This window comes from Salvelinus alpinus, chromosome 16 (assembly GCF_045679555.1).
Source record: "Salvelinus alpinus chromosome 16, SLU_Salpinus.1, whole genome shotgun sequence".
NCBI classification, from domain to species: Eukaryota; Metazoa; Chordata; class Actinopteri; order Salmoniformes; family Salmonidae; genus Salvelinus; species Salvelinus alpinus.
This window is the reverse complement of record NC_092101.1, coordinates 28,357,677-28,376,360: the sequence shown is the minus strand read 5'-3', so window position 1 is coordinate 28,376,360 and position 18,684 is coordinate 28,357,677. Positions and strand designations below refer to the sequence as shown.

The window sequence follows — 18,684 nt, the reverse complement described above, 5'->3', positions numbered from 1 at the left end:
TTTGTATCCCATTTAATGAAACAGACAGAAAATACTTTACTAGTAGTACTACTACTCTGTAATAACAGAGGGGTTTAAGTTTAAGACTATTAATCAACAAGAAAAGTGGTGATGATTATAGCTAGGACTAGGAGCCAGTGAATGCTAACTTTAATACCTTTTTCTTCCTCTTCTGTCTCTGAGCCTTCAGGTTGCGTCTCAATGTATCTCCAGGCTCCTCCTCACCAGCTGTCAGCTCCTAATAATCCAACACAAACACACAGTTGGTGCAAAGTCATAGACATCCTACAATACTACAGGTAGGCCTGTGACTTTATATGAAGGCAGCTGCTGCTTTTTAGAGTGATATATAAATAATATATCCCCTTCGAGCAGGGAGAAAGAAAACAGAAGAAGAAGTAGAATGTTAGGAGAGAGGAGAGAACTACAGCACACAACCTATAGAACTCAGTGAACTCTACAGAGGAAAGAGAGAGAAGCAGTCTGTACACGTCTCTTGGCGAGGTGGTGAACAGCGCAGGTCAAAAGACTGCAGTCAGGAACACAGCACACAAGGTGACTACAGGCTAGCTAGGCCACAGCACGGCTATGGGAGAAAACACACCAACCTCCATAGTCGTCTGTCCTCTCTCCTTACTCTGCTTCTTGTCTGTTGGGACCAGAGCCTACCAGGCAAATCAGAGCACTTAGACACAGAGCCCTGACAGTTTGTGTGTGGATGTGTATTCACATTTGACTTCTTCAGTGGGTGCAGGTGAGACTCGCTTTCAGGACTTGTTGAGTCTTGTCAAAGCCTGTACTTCCTCTGTCTGGCAATAAAGTACCTTGTATCATGTCTCTAGCTCACAGCTGTATCAAAGTCAGTAAGATGGCGCCGGAGAAGAAGGCAGACGTTTTACGTGCCGCCAACAGATTGTGTTTTTTGTTCATTTATAACTTATTTTTAGAAAATATTTTGTACATAATGTGACCGAAAATAAATTCTGGACATCAGGACTGCGATTACTCACCACGGACTGGCAGAATCCTTTTTCCCTTTAACGAGTCTGACGAGGCCGACGCGAACAATATACTGCTTTCTCAGGAACAGGCCCAGATGCCCGTGATTTGCGTGAAGAGGAGGCGGAGAAAAAGGGGCCGGAGGGCGGGCTGCCTTCTGAGAATTCGTAGGCGATCTAATAAACCCACACTTCCTTCCATTCTGCTAGCAAACGTGTAATCTTTGGACAATAAAATAGAAAACTGTAATATCTTATGCTTCACGGAGACGTGGCTGAACGACAACACTATCAACATACAGCTGGCTGGTTATACACTGCACCGGCAGGATAGAACAGCGGCATCTGGTAAGACAAGGACTATGTATTTTTGTAAATAACAGCTGGTGCACGATATCTAAGGAAGTCTCGAGCTATTGCTCGCCTGAGGTAGAGTATCTCATGATAAACTGTAGACCACATTACCTACCTAGAGAGTTTATCTGTATTTTTCGTAGCTGTTTACAAACCACCACAGTCAGAGGCTGGCACTAAGACAGCACTGAATGAGCTGTATTCCGCCATAAGCAAACAGGAAAACACTCACCCAGAGGCGGCGCTCCTAGTAGCCGGGGACTTTGATGCAGGGAAACTTAAATCTGTTTTACCACATTTCTATCAGCATGTTAAATGTGTAACTAGAGGGAAAAAACTCTGGACCACCTTTAATCCACACACAGAGACGCATACAAAGCTCTCCCTCGCCCTCCATTTGGCAAATCTGACCATAATTCTATCCTCCTGATTCCTGCTTACAAGCAAAAATTAAAGCAGGAAGCACCAGTGACTAGATCAATAAAATAGTGGTCAGATGAAGCAGATGCTAAGCTACAGGACTGTTTTTCTAGCACAGACTGGAATATGTTCCGGGATTCCTCCGATGGCATTGAGGAGTACACCACATCAGTCATTGGCTTCATCAATAAGTGCATCGATGACGTCGTCCCCAGTGACCATACGTACAAACCCCAACCAGAAGCCATGGATTACAGGCAACATCCGCACTGAGCTAAAGGCTAGAGCTGCCGCTTTCAAGGAGAGGGACTCTAACCCGGAAACTTATAAGAAATCGTGCTATGCCCTCCAACGAACCATCAAACAGGCAAAGCGTCAATACAGGACTAAGATCGAATCGTAATACACCGGCTCTGACACTCGTCGAATGTGGCAGTGCTTGCAAACCATTACAGACTACAAAGGGAAGCACAGCCGAGAGCTGCCCAGTGACAAGAGTTGCCCAGTGGCTCGCTTGAGGCAAATAACACTGAAAAATGCACGAGAGCACTAGCTGTTCTGGAAGACTGTGTGATCACACTCTCCGCAGCAGATGTGAGTAAGACCTTTAAACAGTTCAACATTCCCAAGGCCGCAGGGCCAGACGGATTATCAGGACGTGTACTGCGAGCATGCGCTGACCAACTGGCAAGTGTCTTCACTGACATTTTCATCCTCTCCCTGTCCGAGTCTGTAATACCAACATGTTTTAAGCAGACCACCATAGTGCCTGTGCCCAAGAACACTAAGCTTACCTGCCTAAACGACTACAGACCCGTAGCACTCACATCTGTAGCCATGAAGTGCTTTGAAAGGCTGGTCATGGCTCACATCAACACCATTACCCCAGAAACCCTAGACCCACCCAAATTTGCATACCGCCCCAACAGATCCACAGATGATGCAATGTCTATTGCACTCCACACTGCCCTTTCCCACCTGGACAAAAGGGACACCTATTTGAGAATGCTATTCATTGACTACAGCTCAGCGTTCAACACCATAGTGCCCTCAAAGATCATCAATAAGCTAAGGACCCTGGGAATAAACAACTCCCTCTGCAACTGGATCCTGGACTTCCTGACAGGCCACACCCAGGTGATAAGGGTAGGTAGCAACACATCCGCCACGCTGATCCTCAACACAGGGGCCCCTCAGGGGTGCATGCTCAGTCCCCTCCTGTACTCCCTGTTCACTCATGACTGCATGGCCAGGCACGACTCCAACACCATCATTAAGTTTTCCCATGACACAACAGTGGTAGGCCTTATCACTGACAACGACGAGACAGCCTATAGGGAGGTCAGAGACCTGGCCGTATGATGCCAGGAAAACAACCTCTCCCTCAACGTAACCAAGACAAAGGAGATGATTGTGGACTACAGGAAAAAGTGAGCACACCCCCATTTTCATCTACAGGGCTGTAGCGGAGCAGGTTGAGAGCTTCAAGTTCCTTGGTGTCCACATCATCAACAAACTAGCATAGTCCTAGCACACCAAGACAGTAATGAAGAGGGCACGACAAAACCTATTCCCCTTCGGGAGACTGAAAAGATTTGGCATGGGTCCTGAGATCCTCAAAAGGTTCTACAGCTGCACCATCGAGAGCATCCTGACTGGTTGCATCACTGCCTGGTATGGCAACTGCTTGGCCTACGACCGCAAGGCACTACAGAGGGTAGTGCGAGTGGCCCAGTACATCACTGGGGCCAAGCTTCCTGCCATCCAGGACCTCTATACCAAGCGGTGTCAGAGGAAGGCCCTAAAAATTGTCAAAGTCTCCAGCCACCCTAGGCATAGACTTTTCTCTCTGCTACCGCACAGCAAGCGGTACCGGAGCACCAAGTCTAGGTCCAAGAGGCTTCTAAACAGCTTCTACCCCCAAGCCATAAGACTCCTGAACACCTAATCAATTGGCTACCCAGACTATTTGCATTGCCTCCCCTCCCCTCTCTTTTACACCACTGCTACTCTCTGTTATCATCTATGCATAGTCACTTTAATAACTCTACCTACATGTACATATTACCTCAACTAACTGGTGCCCCCACACATTGACTCTGTACCGGTATCCCCTTATATATAGTCTCGCTATTGTTATTTTACTGCTGCTCTTTAATTACTTGTTACTTTTATTTCTTATTCTTATCCGTATTTTGTTTAAACTGCATTGTTGGTTAGGGGCTCGTAAGTAAGCATTTCACTGTAATGTCTATACCTGTTGTATTCGGCGCATGTGACTAGTAAAATTGGATTTGATTTCAATTGAATGTAGAGTAATGGTAGGCACATAGTGGGTCAGTTGTGTTACTAGAGTGAAGCGCTATGACAACAATACATTTGGAGATACTCTAAAAACCTCAGCAGCAAACTAGTCCGAGCGATTGTGTATGACTGACTGTATGTTATGCACTACCTGGGTATCTGTATCCACGTCGTCTTTGACCTGCAGAGTCTGTTGTAGCGCCCGTCGTTTCTTTCGTAATTTCTCCCGAAGATCACTGAAATGGAGGACAGTTTCACAAGCAAATTAGGCATGCTATGCATAGTCTATTTCTATTCATTCAACAAGAACTAATACTATGGTCAGGGAAACCCAATGCAAATGCTAAGTAAATACACTGCTCAAAAAAATAAAGGGAACACTTAAACAACACAATGTAACTCCAAGTCAATCACACTTCTGTGAAATTAAACTGTCCACTTAGGAAGCAACACTGATTGACAATAAATTTCACATGCTGTTGTGCAAATGGAATAGACAACAGGTGGAAATTATAGGCAATTAGCAAGACACCCCCAATAAAGGAGTGGTTCTGCAGGTGGTGACCACAGACCACTTCTCAGTTCCTATGCTTCCTGGCTGATGTTTTGGTCACTTTTGAATGCTGGCGGTGCTTTCACTCTAGTGGTAGCATGAGACGGAGTCTACAACCCACACAAGTAGCTCAGGTAGTGCAGCTCATCCAGGATGGCACATCAATGCGAGCTATGGCAAGAAGGTTTGCTGTGTCTGTCAGCGTAGTGTCCAGAGCATGGAGGCGCTACCAGGAGACAGGCCAGTACATCAGGAGACGTGGAGGAGGCCGTAGGAGGGCAACAACCCAGCAGCAGGACCGCTACCTCCGCCTTTGTGCAAGGAGGAGCAGGAGGAGCACTGCCAGAGCCCTGCAGAATGACCTCCAGCAGGCCACAAATGTGCATGTGTCTGCTCAAACGGTCAGAAACAGACTCCATGAGGGTGGTATGAGGGCCCGACGTTCACAGGTGGGGGTTGTGCTTACAGCCCAACACCGTGCAGGACGTTTGGCATTTGCCAGAGAACACCAAGATTGGCAAATTCGCCACTGGCGCCCTGTGCTCTTCACAGATGAAAGCAGGTTCACACTGAGCACATGTGACAGACGTGACAGAGTCTGGAGACGCCGTGGAGAACGTTCTGCTGCTTGCAACATCCTCCAGCATGACCGGTTTGGCGGTGGGTCAGTCCATTTCTTTGGGGGGCCGCACAGCCCTCCATGTGCTCGCCAGAGGTAGCCTGACTGCCATTAGGTACCGAGATGAGATCCTCAGACCCCTTGTGAGACCATATGCTGGTGCGGTTGGCCCTGGGTTCCTCCTAATGCAAGACAATGCTAGACCTCATGTGGCTGGAGTGTGTCAGCAGTTCCTGCAAGAGGAAGGCATTGATGCTATGGACTGGCCCGCCCGTTCCCCAGACCTGAATCCAATTGAGCACATCTGGGACATCATGTCTCGCTCCATCCACCAACGCCACGTTGCACCACAGACTGTCCAGGAGTTGGCGGATGCTTTAGTCCAGGTCTGGGAGGAGATCCCTCAGGAGACCATCTGCCACCTCATCAGGAGCATGCCCAGGCGTTGTAGGGAGGTCATACAGGCACGTGGAGGCCACACACACTACTGAGCCTCATTTTGACTTGTTTTAAGGACATTACATCAAAGTTGGATCAGCCGGTAGTGTGGTTTTCCACTTTAATTTTGAGTGTGACTCCAAATCCAGACCTCCATGGGTTGATAAATTTGATTTCCATTGATCATTTTTGTGTGATTTTGTTGTCAGCACATTCAACTATGTAAAGAAAAAAGTATTTAATAAGAATATTTCATTCATTTAGATCTAGGATGTGTTATTTTAGTGTTCACTTTATTTTTTTGAGCAGTGTATGTTTCTAAAAAATAAAAAGTTAAAGCAATTTGACAGTTACCTTGAGGAGGCCATATTGATGATGGGAAGAAGTTCAACTTTAAATGGCTTGGCTTTAAACTTTAAATCTACTGGTATCCCTAATAGAACCGCTACATTATATCCTGTCGAACGAGATTGATTCTGCAATGAAACATTGCAACAGTTTAATTTGAGTGTGCAACAAATGAAACATTGTAACAGTTTAATTTGAGCGTGCAACAAATGAAACATTGTAACCGTTACTAGAGCGTGTAACAAATAATCAACAGTGTAACAAAATGTACCGCTCTGTGGAACAAAGGCGAACAAACATTCTATAATATAATTTAGCTAGGTAAAAGCCATCGAGCTCAGACAATGTTGTGAAAACGATATAATATTTAGCCTACAGTCCATTGGGCTGATAAACAACTACAAAGGTGTCCTCGGGTAATATTATAAGACAACTAGGTTATTCGATATACAAAAACTGAAGACTATGTGTACAAACCTGTAGGTAAAAAGACTATCCATTGGACAACAAAAATTTGACTAATTTCTCCCTCTAGATAACTAGAACATACAGGCTTACTGCTATTGCTGCTGCTTAGTAACGAGATCAACTACTCCTCGAACAACCTTGCAAACACATTGATTCACTCTAGTATTGTATCCTATTCTCGCCCAGACATCTAGGATTTTCATTGATGCACGGATTTGTCAATCATCGAACAGTGATTGCGTCACATTCTACGGTGTCCGTAAAGTCTCACAGGTTTGCCTCCGTTTGTCGAATGGTATCTCGATGCGTACAGCAGTTGCTCAGAGGATCAATCTTCATGGTCTTTCATGGTCTCCACTCCCCCTCATTTGGTGATTTGAATGGAAGATTGTGTGGATTAACATCATGATATTAGACTTTTCAAATGAACACTTACAATGTACAATAATTACATGTGTCATAGAAAATGGTCCTCTAAATCCAATAATCAAATACCAGATCAGTAATCAAATCTGACATATTCTTGTCTTGTAGCATTATTAACTAAATTCTGGCAAGACTATTTGGCAACATTGTATCTTCCCATCAGTTTAGATCCAAAAAGGGATGAACACTGCATAGTTTAGTAACACTCTCCAGAAGCACACATGCAACAGGGACCCTCTCCCTCTCTTCTCTCTCATATATGTGTTTTAGAACTGTATTTCCCCAAAGGCTCGACATGCTACAGCTGAATTAGAAACAACACACACACACGCCTCTCATGTCGGTACAGATTTGTTTCCGTGTTTATGGGCTCCCAACCTCTCCATACTCCCATACTCACCTGCAGAATTTTTATTAAATGAGAAAATACCTATTTTCCGATGGTAAACATAACAAGAACACAAATAGCTTCTCAAATTCCAGTGATCATACCAAAAACACACAGGGAAGAGTCCAAGACTCACCGCTTTCATTCAGCTGGACCAGACCACAATGGTAATCTCTGGATAGTAGAGATACAGTAGATGACTTGATTACTTCTCTGCAGAGTCAGACTATCTGCCATACCTGTAGTGTTATGTGGGATATTATGAAGATAGTGAAGTGTAATGATTGTGCTGATGGGGATGAAGTGGTTTATTACAGCCAGTGTTCAGTAATGTGTTTAACATCTGTGTTACATTACACTTTTGGGATTGAGCATCTACAGTGGGGAGAACAAGTATTTGATACACTGACAATTTTGCAGGTTTTCCTACTTACAAAGCATGTAGAGGTCTGTAATTTTTATCATAGGTACACTTCAACTGTGAGAGAAGGAATCTAAAACAAAAATCCAGAAAATCACATTGTATGATTTTTAAGTAATTAATTTGCATTTTATTGCATGACATAAGTATTTGATACATCAGAAAAGCAGAACTTAATATTTGGTACAGAAACCTTTGTTTGCAATTACAGAGATCATACGTTTCCTGTAGTTCTTGACTAGGTTTGCACACACTGCAGCAGGGATTTTGGCCCACTCCTCCATACAGATCTTCTCCAGATCCTTCAGGTTTCGGGGCTGTCGCTGGGCAATACGGACTTTCAGCTCCCTCCAAAGATTTTCTATTGGGTTCAGGTCTGGAGACTGGCTAGGCCACTCCAGGACCTTGAGATGCTTCTTACGGAGCCACTCCTTAGTTGCCATGGCTGTGTGCTTCGTGTCGTTGTCATGCTGGAAGACCCAGCCACGACCCATCTTCAATGCTCTTACTGAGAGAAGGAGGTTGTTGGTCAAGATCTCGCGATACACGGCCCCGTCCATCCTCCCCTCAATACGGTGCAGTCGTCCTGTCCCCTTTGCAGAAAAGCATCCCCAAAGAATGATGTTTCCACCTCCATGCTTCACGGTTGGGATGGTGTTCTTGGGGTTGTACTCATCCTTCTATTCCTCCAAACATGGCGAGTGGAGTTTAGAGCAAAAAGCTCTATTTTTGTCTCATCAGACCACATGACCTTCTCCCATTCCTCCTCTGGATCATCCAGATGGTCATTGGCAAACTTCAGACGGGCCTGGACATGCGCTGGCTTGAGCAGGGGGACCTTGCTTGCGCTGCAGGATTTTAATCCATGACGGCGTAGTGTGTTACTAATGGTTTTCTTTGAGACTGTGGTCCCAGCTCTCTTCAGGTCATTGACCAGGTCCTGCCGTGTAGTTCTGGGCTGATCCCTCACATTCCTCATGATCATTGATGCCCCACGAGGTGAGATCTTGCATGGAGCCCCAGACCGAGGGTGATTGACCGTCATCTTGAACTTCTTCCATTTTCTAATAATTGCGCCAACAGTTGTTGCCTTCTCACCAAGCTGCTTGGCTATTGTCCTGTAGCCCATCCCAGCCTTGTACAGGTCTACAATTTATCCCTGATGTCCTTACACAGCTCTCTGGTCTTGGCCATTGTGGAGAGGTTGGAGTCTGTTTGATTGAGTGTGTGGACAGGTGTCTTTTATACAGGTAACGAGTTCAAACAGGTGCAGTTAATACAGGTAATGAGTGGAGAACAGGAGGGCTTCTTAAAGAAAAACTAACAGGTCTGTGAGAGCCGGAATTCTTACTGGTTGGTAGGTGATCAAATACTTATGTCATGCAATAAAATGCAAATTAATTACTTAAAAATCATACAATGTGATTTTCTGGATTTTTGTTTTAGATTCCGTCTCTCACAGTTGAAGTGTACCTATGATAAAAATGACAGACCTCTACATGCTTTGTAAGTAGGAAAACCTGCAAAATCGGCAGTGTATCAAATACTTGTTCTCCCCACTGTATATCATATCACCACACTTAAAAACAGTACAATACTTGTGCCTTAAACTCTAATAGTATTCAACTCATACTATTCAATACTTTTGAAAATAAGGTACATGGCAGACTCATTACTGACTGAAGTAAATATCATAACATGTATTCATGAAACATATAAATCATAGCTTATTATCACTTAGATACATAGATATTTTTCTCCCAAAAAACATTGCTTACTTTCACCAAACAAAAATGGTTTCCTACATGACTTTACCCCAAAACACACAAGGTCATACACACACATCCAGAATGAATTGTGAATAATGATAAGAGAGAAAGTTACAGACTCACAAATATCATACCCCCAAGACAACCTTTACAATAATGGGGAGGTTAACATTTTTTAAATTTATGCCTCATCATTTCTCACTCATCATTACACACGATTCATTCAGGATTATCCGCAATCCTGGTAACATCCACTTTAATGTAGAAGTGTTTAGAAACATATTATATTCTTATTTACAATAAAAGTGAATCCAAAATGACACAATCCATTATTTACCATTATTTTCTATTGGCCACATAATAATCTGGAACACAACCAAAACAAACAGCAAATGGATCCAACAAATTTGTAGAGTCAGAAGCTTGATGTAATCATTGCGTGCTATGAATAGGGACCAAATACATAACTTTTTACTACTTTAATACACATATAAGTGAATTTGTCCCAATACTTTTGGTCCGCTTAAATGGGGGGACTATGTACAAAAACTGCTGTAATTTGTAAACGGTTCATCCGATATGGATGAAAAAACCCTCAAATTAAAGTTGACAGTCTGCACTTTAACCTCATGTATCATTTCAAATCCAATGTGCGGGAATACAGAGCCAAAACAACAACAACAACAACAAAAATGTCGCTGTCCCAATACTTTTGGAGCTCACTGTATTTATATAGAATATAAATAAAACATGATGAAATAGATACTGTAAATGCATCAAGGGGAGGCTATAAACTCAGTCCTCTCAGTTCTTTATTGAATGTAATAAGTCACTATGCGTAGTCCTCTGCTAGTGAGTCCAGGTAGTTGGTGTCTGCATAGATCAGGAATCCAGAGAACAGGCTGTCAGACCACCCTGCGTCTGCAAACAGGCCATTCTGGTCCTTGAAGAAGATCTCCAGCCACACCTCGTCTTCTGGGTTCAGGAACATTACTAAGGACCCGGAGGCCACGTCATGGTTTCCTGTGTTTGCGTCAAATGTCTTGATGCGGTACTGTCCGTTCTGCACCAGCCCGATGGCCAGATGCTTGTTGGCCAGTGTGATGTCATAGGAGAAGTAGTAGATGCCTGGGTAGGCACAGATGAACTTTCCCGTCTCTGGGTTGTAGTGGCCGCCCTCATTGAAGAGGACCTTGTTGAACTTGATAGGTTCCTTCTCAGCAGGGTAACTGCTGGTGATTCCCACAGAGAAGGCTGCTTTAGGCACCAGGCTGCCACACCGGCAGACTCCTGCCATCCCCCTTGGCCCTCGCTGGCCCATGTCCCCTTTCTTCCCAAGGGGCCCTGGAGGACCCGGTAGGCCCCCGTCCCCGCTCTCTCCACCAGGACCCCTCTTCCCACCAGGACCCCGGTCACCCCGCTGGCCAAGTTTACCCGTTGGGCCGACTTTCCCCTTTACCCCTGAAATGGAGACAGTTGGTGTTCTGACTGACTGTAACTCCAGCTGTGTATTGCCATTGACACATACTTGAACAGTTATTATCACATTTGACCAGCATTGTTGGATTATTTGTAATATGAGTAAGCTGATTCCCTGCATGTAAAACCCTGCTATTTAAGGATTAGTGAATAGGCTCAGTGCCAGTGGTGTAAAGTACTTAAGTAAACATACTTTAAAGAACTATTTAAGGAGTTTTTTGGGGGTATCTGTAAATTTCTTTACTTTTTATATTTTTGACTACTTTTACTTTTACTTCACTACATTCCTAAAGAAAATAATGTAATTTTTACTCCATACATTTTCCCTGACACTCAAAAGTACTCGTTACATGTTGAGTGCTTAGCAGAACAGAAAAATTGTCAAATTCACACACTTATCAAGAGAACACATGGTCATCCCTACTGCCTCTGATCTGGCAGACTCACTAAACACACTTATCAAGAGAACACATGGTCAATCCTACTGCCTCTGATCTGGAGGACTCACTAAACACAAATGCATTGTTTGTAAATTATGTCTGAGTGTTAGTGTGTACCGCTGGCTATCCGTACATTTTAAAAACAAGAAAATGGTGGAGTCTGGTTTGCTTTATTTTAGGAATTTGAAATTATTTAGACTTTTACTTTTGATGCTTAAGTATATTTAGAACCAAATACTTTTAGACTTTTACTCAAGTAGTATTTTACTGGGTGACTTTCACTTTTACTTGAGTAACTTTCTATTAAGATATCTATACTTTTACTCAAGTATGAAAATTGGGTACTTTTTCCACCACTGCTCAGTGCCTCACAGCCATCCTCGGTTATTATGTCGCCCTTGGAGTCCAGCCACAATCTATGTTTTACTACTGCACTGACTGTTGTACAGTGTCGTCAAATCTGGGATTGTATCAAACCAAACCATCACACAATAATTGTATTGGAGCTAGGAAAGAATGGACAGGATGCATGTGTATGCATGTACTGAATGTGTGAAAACATGTGTGCTATTCTGATGTGTGTGTGAGAAAGAGTCCGTGTGGTATTTGCATGCCTAGGTTCCTTTTAAATGTGTAGGTCTATAAAAGAACATCATGCAGAATGCAGGTACTGTGAGCCTGACATTTACAGGTCATTGACATAGTACGTATTGGATCTGAAACAAGGTTTGTCTTAAAGCCGTGTTGCACTTGGATGACACTAACAGACACTGACAATAAAAACTAAAAAACAGAGGCAGTGATTTAACTTTGTTCTTCCAAATATTTCAGCTTCCTTGACCCATATAAAATATTATCTTTTGGATCACTCCAAAGGCAGGAGAACCAGGCATCCAACCATTGGGACAAATATGAAGACACCCCAAATAAAGGGAACTGCCTGGGAAGCTCAGACACATAGAAACCTTGGTCTTAGAAAAACACCTGGTAGAGGTAGTTTTGATTTAAACCACACATCACGTAACTTTTTCTGTCTGGCTCATGGTCTCCCTGGTGAAATATGGCTGTGTAGCTGATGTAGTTTGATCATGATTAATAAACACCATTTCAGAGATCACTGGAGGGTCCCATTTGTCTTCTACATCAATCACTGAAGCCTCTTTAATGTCCTGAAAGCAAACCCATCTGCAGGGCAGATTCAGATTGTGAAATGCTTGGGTTAGGATAATTAAAAAGGACTGAAATGTATCTTTGGTGGTGTAAACTTGTCTTTCGATGCAATCGTTATAATGTTTATATATTTACTTACTGCCAAAAGGCCATGGCGTGTTCGTGGAGGTAAAGTAGACAATAAGTAAATATACAGTAGGAGTCAATATTTGAACTGTGTGCAGGGGCGTCATCTACCCCAAAAATCTGAGGGGGCACAAAGTACGTGAGGATGGCTGGGGGGGAGGGTGATCTGGAGGGGGGCTAGGTCTCCGGTCTGTAAGTTGGAGAATTTGCATTTTTCACCTGAAACAGCTTTTTCCTGCAATCTAGAGCCATAATCATTATGCTTAATTCTATGTTAAAAATACGTTTATTTTTCTTCATATCTAATTAGATCTCTTGAGCTGTCTGTATCTTCCTGACGGGTGGCACTAAAAAAAAATAAAAAAAATATGCTTCTCTGCAAACTTCAGTACATTTAGTAATTGCTTGCTTTTCTAAAGTCTATTAACCTTGCCAGCAGGCAAGCCAGTTAAAATACAGTAGTTCTACAAGCTAGCGACTCTAACTTGATTATATATTTTTACAATGATTATTGTGCCCCTGTGCTACTTATGGGCATGACGCCTCTGATTGTGGGTATGTTTTATGGAATTAGATAAGGTCAGTACTGTACCTGCTCCGCCCTTCTCTCCTTTCTCTCCTCTCCTGCCATCTCTGCCGTCTCTTCCTGGGATTCCTACGTTCCCGTTGGCCCCTGGAGGCCCGTTTGGGCCAGGTTTACCTGGTGTCCCTGGCAACCCCGGAACACTGCAGATCAGACGAGGTGGAGCTCCTCTCACCTTGGCCTCCAGCAGCTGGCCAATCACACACTGGCACAGAAAGGCCACGCCTACCAATCGCCACATCCTCAGCTCTGTAGAGAGAGAAAAGAAAACGACCGCCACCTCATCAGACCTACTGTAGAGTACGTGATACACAACCTCAAATGACCACATTCACAAACGGGTGACATTCTCTTATAATGGCAGAGTGTGCATGATCTGAGTGGATATTAATCTAACAAATCTGGAAACTTTCTTCGAAGTTGAGAAACAGCCCAGTTTAGATTCCAGTTATTAGAGACGACCAGAAATGAAAACACAGCAGTGTCCTGGCGGGAGAGGAGCATGTTCTAGTGCCAGCTCTCCAACAGACAGACTGAGATAAGGTCGGAGGGACTAAACACAGGAACCTACTAAAATAATAAGCATTAGACACAGCACTATAAACCACAGCAGATTCCCCTGTAAAATAACATATGAAGGAATCAAGATCACGCACCGCACCTCTCTCCTGCCAAACTACAGCCACAGCGCCAGATGTGGGTCCTAATGGACAACGCTGCGTTTTGGACTCTCTTTTTCTCTTCCTCTCTGTTGTCAGCCCCCCCAGTCGCATTAATGTGTTAGCGGCTGCAGCAGTGAGAGAAGCATTTGCCTCGCTTCCAAGCCAATTCCATTTTGTCAATGCATTCCTTAGTTATGACACAACAGCCAGAACAACTATGTCAGAGCAACCCAAGGCTGAAATAACCCTCTGGACACAGACTCGCACAGAAACACAGCCATGTTATCTGCTCTTGGATCTAAGAAACATTGACAGAACACAATAACAATCATGTTATTGAAAGAGTTGATGATTGCACTTAGCAATGAGATAAATTATGGTTTAGAAAGAGAGCGAAAGAAAGGTAACTTTGGTTCTGTAATGACTGGGCAGCAAACCAGGGGTCATCAAGTGACTGTATGGATGGGATATAAGAGACCACATCATGGAAACCTTTCTCCCATGGAACCAATACTGTAGCTAGATACCATACTGTAGCTAGATACCATACTGTAGCTGGATACCATACTGTAGCTAGATACCATACTGTAGCTGGATACCATACTGTAGCTAGATACCATACTGTAGCTGGATACCATACTGTAGCTGGATACCATACTGTAGCTGGATACCATACTGTAGCTAGATACCATACTGTAGCTGGATACCATACTGTAGCTGGATACCATACTGTAGCTAGATACCATACTGTAGCTGGATACCATACTGTAGCTAGATACCATACTGTAGCTGGATACCATACTGTAGCTAGATACCATACTGTAGCTGGATACCATACTGTAGCTGGATACCATACTGTAGCTGGATACCATACTGTAGCTAGATACCATACTGTAGCTGGATACCATACTGTAGCTGGATACCATACTGTAGCTAGATACCATACAGTAGCTGGATACCATACTGTAGCTAGATACCATAGTGTAGCTAGATACCATACTGTAGCTGGATACCATACTGTAGCTGGATACCATACTGTAGCTAGATACCATACAGTAGCTGGATACCATACTGTAGCTAGATACCATAGTGTAGCTGGATACCATACTGTAGCTGGATACCATACTGTAGCTAGATACCATACAGTAGCTGGATACCATACTGTAGCTAGATACCATAGTGTAGCTAGATACCATACTGTAGCTAGATACCATACTGTAGCTAGATACCATACAGTAGCTGGATACCATACTGTAGCTAGATACCATAGTGTAGCTAGATACCATACTGTAGCTGGATACCATACTGTAGCTAGGTACCATACTGTAGCTAGATACCATACTGTAGCTGGATACCATACTGTAGCTAGATACCATACTGTAGCTAGGTACCATACTGTAGCTGGATACCATACTGTAGCTGGATACCATACTGTAGCTAGATACCATACTGTAGCTAGATACCATAGTGTAGCTAGATACCATACTGTAGCTGGATACCATACTGTAGCTGGATACCATACTGTAGCTAGGTACCATACTGTAGCTGGATACCATATTGTAGCTAGGTACCATACTGTAGCTAGATACCATACTGTAGCTGGATACCATTTGGCGAAACATGATAGGTCATAAGGCTTAAATCATACAGATGAAGTTAGACACTTAGTTACACACCACATGGAAACATAATTGACTTCACAAGTGTTGTTAGACATGCTTCATAACAGTAATTATATTTCATTCTCTATCGTAATTATACTGTAAACAATATGCATGTATGGCGGTAATGGTTGGCAGCTGTGGAAAAATGCTGTGGAAAAATGCCTGGGAGTGTATCTTCAGCTTCAGCATGTATAATGTAGTTAATATACACTGAGTGTACCAAACATTAGGAACACCTTCCTAGTATTGAATGGCACCCCCCCCCCTTTTGCCCTCAGAACAGTCTCAACTAATCGGGACATGGACTCTACCAGGTGTCGAAAGCGTTCCACAGAGTTGCTGGCCCATGTTGACTCTAATGCTTCCCACAGTTGTGTCAAGTTGGCTGGATGGTCAATGTCACTGGAATGATGGACGAACTAACAAATGCCAGCCCTTGGCCAGTCCAGTGTTGTGTCGTGTGATTGGTTGAGCATTCTTGTGTACGTGACTTTAAACAGATGCGTTGCAGAGATGTCTGTTTAGCTGGCTAGCCGGCTTGATAATTTATAGCTCAGTGGCTTGAACATTATGCACTGAACGACTTGGGAAACCCAGCTTCAACTTGATACAGGAAAATGCCCGGGAGTTTATCTTCAGCTTCAGCATGTATAATGTAGTTAATAACTGAGTGTACCAAACATTATGAACACTTTCCTAATATTGATTTTCCCATTCGTCCTCTGAATGGCACACATACACAATCCATGTGTCAATTCTTTAAGCGGTCTCCTTCATCTACACTCATTGAAGTGGATTTAGCAAGTGACATCAATGAGGGATCATAGCTTTCACCTGGATTCACCTGGTCAGTCTATGTCATGGAAAGAGCAGGGGTTCTTAATGTTTTGTACATTCAGAGTATACAGTAATGTAACAAAACCCGAACCATAGATTCAAACAGGTACAGTTATGGATATTTGTGAGATCTGAGTATATTAATGTCTCTAATTTTGCTCTTTGTTGTTGTGTGTATATAGTATGTCTGGGCAATTGCGCGTGAGCATGTTAGCTCTGTGTGTCAGTATGTTTGTACATCTGTTCCACGTCTGTGTCTCTGACAATAACGTGTGTTTAGGAATAGTGGAACTAACATTGGGTTTCCATGGCGTTGAGTTTAAAAAACATTCTGCAACGTTTGTTGTGAGATGTTAGAGATACAGAATGAACACTCTGTCCTGAAGATGGAAGACTTGAAGATCATGATCAGGGGAATCACAACCCACGGAACACAATATAAATCGTTTGTGTAAATGCTTTATTCTCACACATGCAAATGCTTTATAATCCAACACACACACACACACACACACACACACACACACACACACACACACACACACACACACACACACACACACACACACACACACACACACACACACACACACACACACACACACACACACACACACACACACACACACACACACACACACACACACACAAAGGCCCCCCAATGAACATACACACACAAATTCACATACTACATAAGCTCAGCCAGCACTGTGAAATAGATACCCCCTGGCCCCCCATAATTAATTAGGGCCATTTACGTTAAAGGCAGCTGCTCTCGGTGGAACATGTTTTTCGATTTGAGGGTAATACTGTAATGAACTCAGCATAGAGCCAGTGTGAGAAAGGCCCTCTGAGGGAGAATCCCCACCCACCATTTCTGCCCAGCAGGGATGATGTCATGACTGGGACCTACCCATCATTAAAGCACTGACCCTGCTCTACTCACAGATGCATGCATTCTCACACACAGAGACAAAATGTTCACCTGGGCATACACACGCTCACACACACAGAAAGAAAGGACAGAACTCACACATTCTTAAAAGCATAGTGCCATTATTTTAATTGGTAAACATGCTAAAATGAAAATTATTACCTGGGTGGTTTGAGACCTGAATGCTGATTGGGTGACAGACGGGGAATATCAAACCGTATACCAAGGGTATGACAAAACATTTATTTTAACTGCTCTAATTACGTGTGTAAAACATTTATAATAGCAATAAAGCACCTCAGGGGTTTGATATATGGCCAATATAACACGGCTAACGGCTGTGTCCAGGCACTCCACGTTGCATTGTGCATAAAAACAGCCCTTAGCCGTGATATATTGGACATATACCACACCCCCCCCAGGCCTTATTGCTTCAATTAAGACAAAGGTGATGACCAGCTGAGGTTGTTATTTTGAGATGATGAGAGTGAAATAGCATGCCAGCGTCTCTGATCTATTCAAAAAATGTATGGCCCATCCAATAACTTATACCCCAAAGTAAAGAACATTAGTTTTATTTTATTATAATGTGAGTGATCATAGCACTGGCATACTGTATGTATGGTATTAAGAAACATGCAGATGTTACGTTTGCCAGCTGAATGCTCTTACCACAGGTTGAGAGCTGCTCCTCTTGTTGACTGCTTGAACAACTTCAAATCAGTATAATTGTGTCAATCCTCAGATCTCCTTCCTGGTCACAGTACTGTATCCTTGGTGATGAGAGATGAGTAGAATGTCCTTGGATAACATAGTCTCCTTCTCAACCTCTCTGTCTCGCTCTCCTATCCTTCGTCTTTGTAGGGCTCGGTCAAACATTTGTGTAGGGCTCCCTCTGTCTCTCTGCTCCCTCTCAGAGTCTTGATTTGTAATAGTAGCCTCCCTAGAGTCATTCAAACCTCCCCCTCTCTGTTTCACTCACACCCCTCCCTCTTTCTCCCTCATCCACTTCCTCTGTCTCGTTATAAACTTTCCACAAAGCAAAACAACTATCACCAACTCAAGGACTGACTTCATAAGTTCAGAGTGTAGGCCTGAATACACACCCTTTCCACCAGTCCACATTAAAGAGTCAACTCCTGACATCATACTTCATTCTGGAGTGTGATTCTTGTAACAGCATGATCATTCAGAATTCTTTTTTGCAACTGAGAAGTTGCAGCAATAGCAATATTTAGCCTCTAGATGGCGGCATACTGCATATGCACTAAAACTACAGGTAA

At 43.3% G+C, this 18,684-nt stretch overlaps 2 protein-coding genes across 7 annotated transcripts in view; both read right to left on the bottom strand.

Moving 5' to 3' along the window:
• The window catches only part of cc2d2a (coiled-coil and C2 domain containing 2A), a 29,777-nt gene extending 23,109 nt beyond the window's left edge, over positions 1–6,668 (bottom strand). For 3 of the 5 annotated variants that reach the window (XM_071345744.1, XM_071345746.1, XM_071345747.1), the window contains exons 1-5: positions 6,512–6,668; positions 6,041–6,162; positions 4,228–4,312; positions 609–665; positions 158–238 (exon numbers count right to left, since the gene is read on the bottom strand). In XM_071345744.1, the coding sequence (XP_071201845.1) occupies positions 158–238; positions 609–665; positions 4,228–4,312; positions 6,041–6,054 (237 nt within the window). In that variant the 5' untranslated portion in view covers positions 6,055–6,162; positions 6,512–6,668. Of the gene's footprint in view, positions 1–157; positions 239–608; positions 666–1,010; positions 1,170–4,227; positions 4,313–6,040; positions 6,163–6,511 lie in introns of those variants that run through there. The other 2 variants (XM_071345745.1, XM_071345748.1) reach the window with 2 other exon arrangements.
• A 2,157-nt stretch (positions 6,669–8,825) lies between these two features.
• LOC139541283 (complement C1q tumor necrosis factor-related protein 7-like) lies at positions 8,826–18,312 on the bottom strand. 2 transcript variants are annotated; one of them, XM_071345751.1, is made up of 3 exons: positions 18,074–18,312; positions 13,314–13,553; positions 8,826–10,967 (listed from the first exon to the last, which is right to left on the bottom strand). In XM_071345751.1, the coding sequence occupies exons 2-3, from the start codon at positions 13,543–13,545 to the stop codon at positions 10,339–10,341; spliced, it is 861 nt and encodes a 286-aa protein (XP_071201852.1). In that variant the 5' UTR covers positions 13,546–13,553; positions 18,074–18,312; the 3' UTR covers positions 8,826–10,338. The 2 variants fall into 2 exon arrangements, with proteins under 2 accessions (XP_071201852.1, XP_071201851.1); XM_071345750.1 differs by lacking the exon at positions 18,074–18,312 and adding an exon at positions 13,966–14,103.
• Positions 18,313–18,684: the final 372 nt, after the last annotated feature.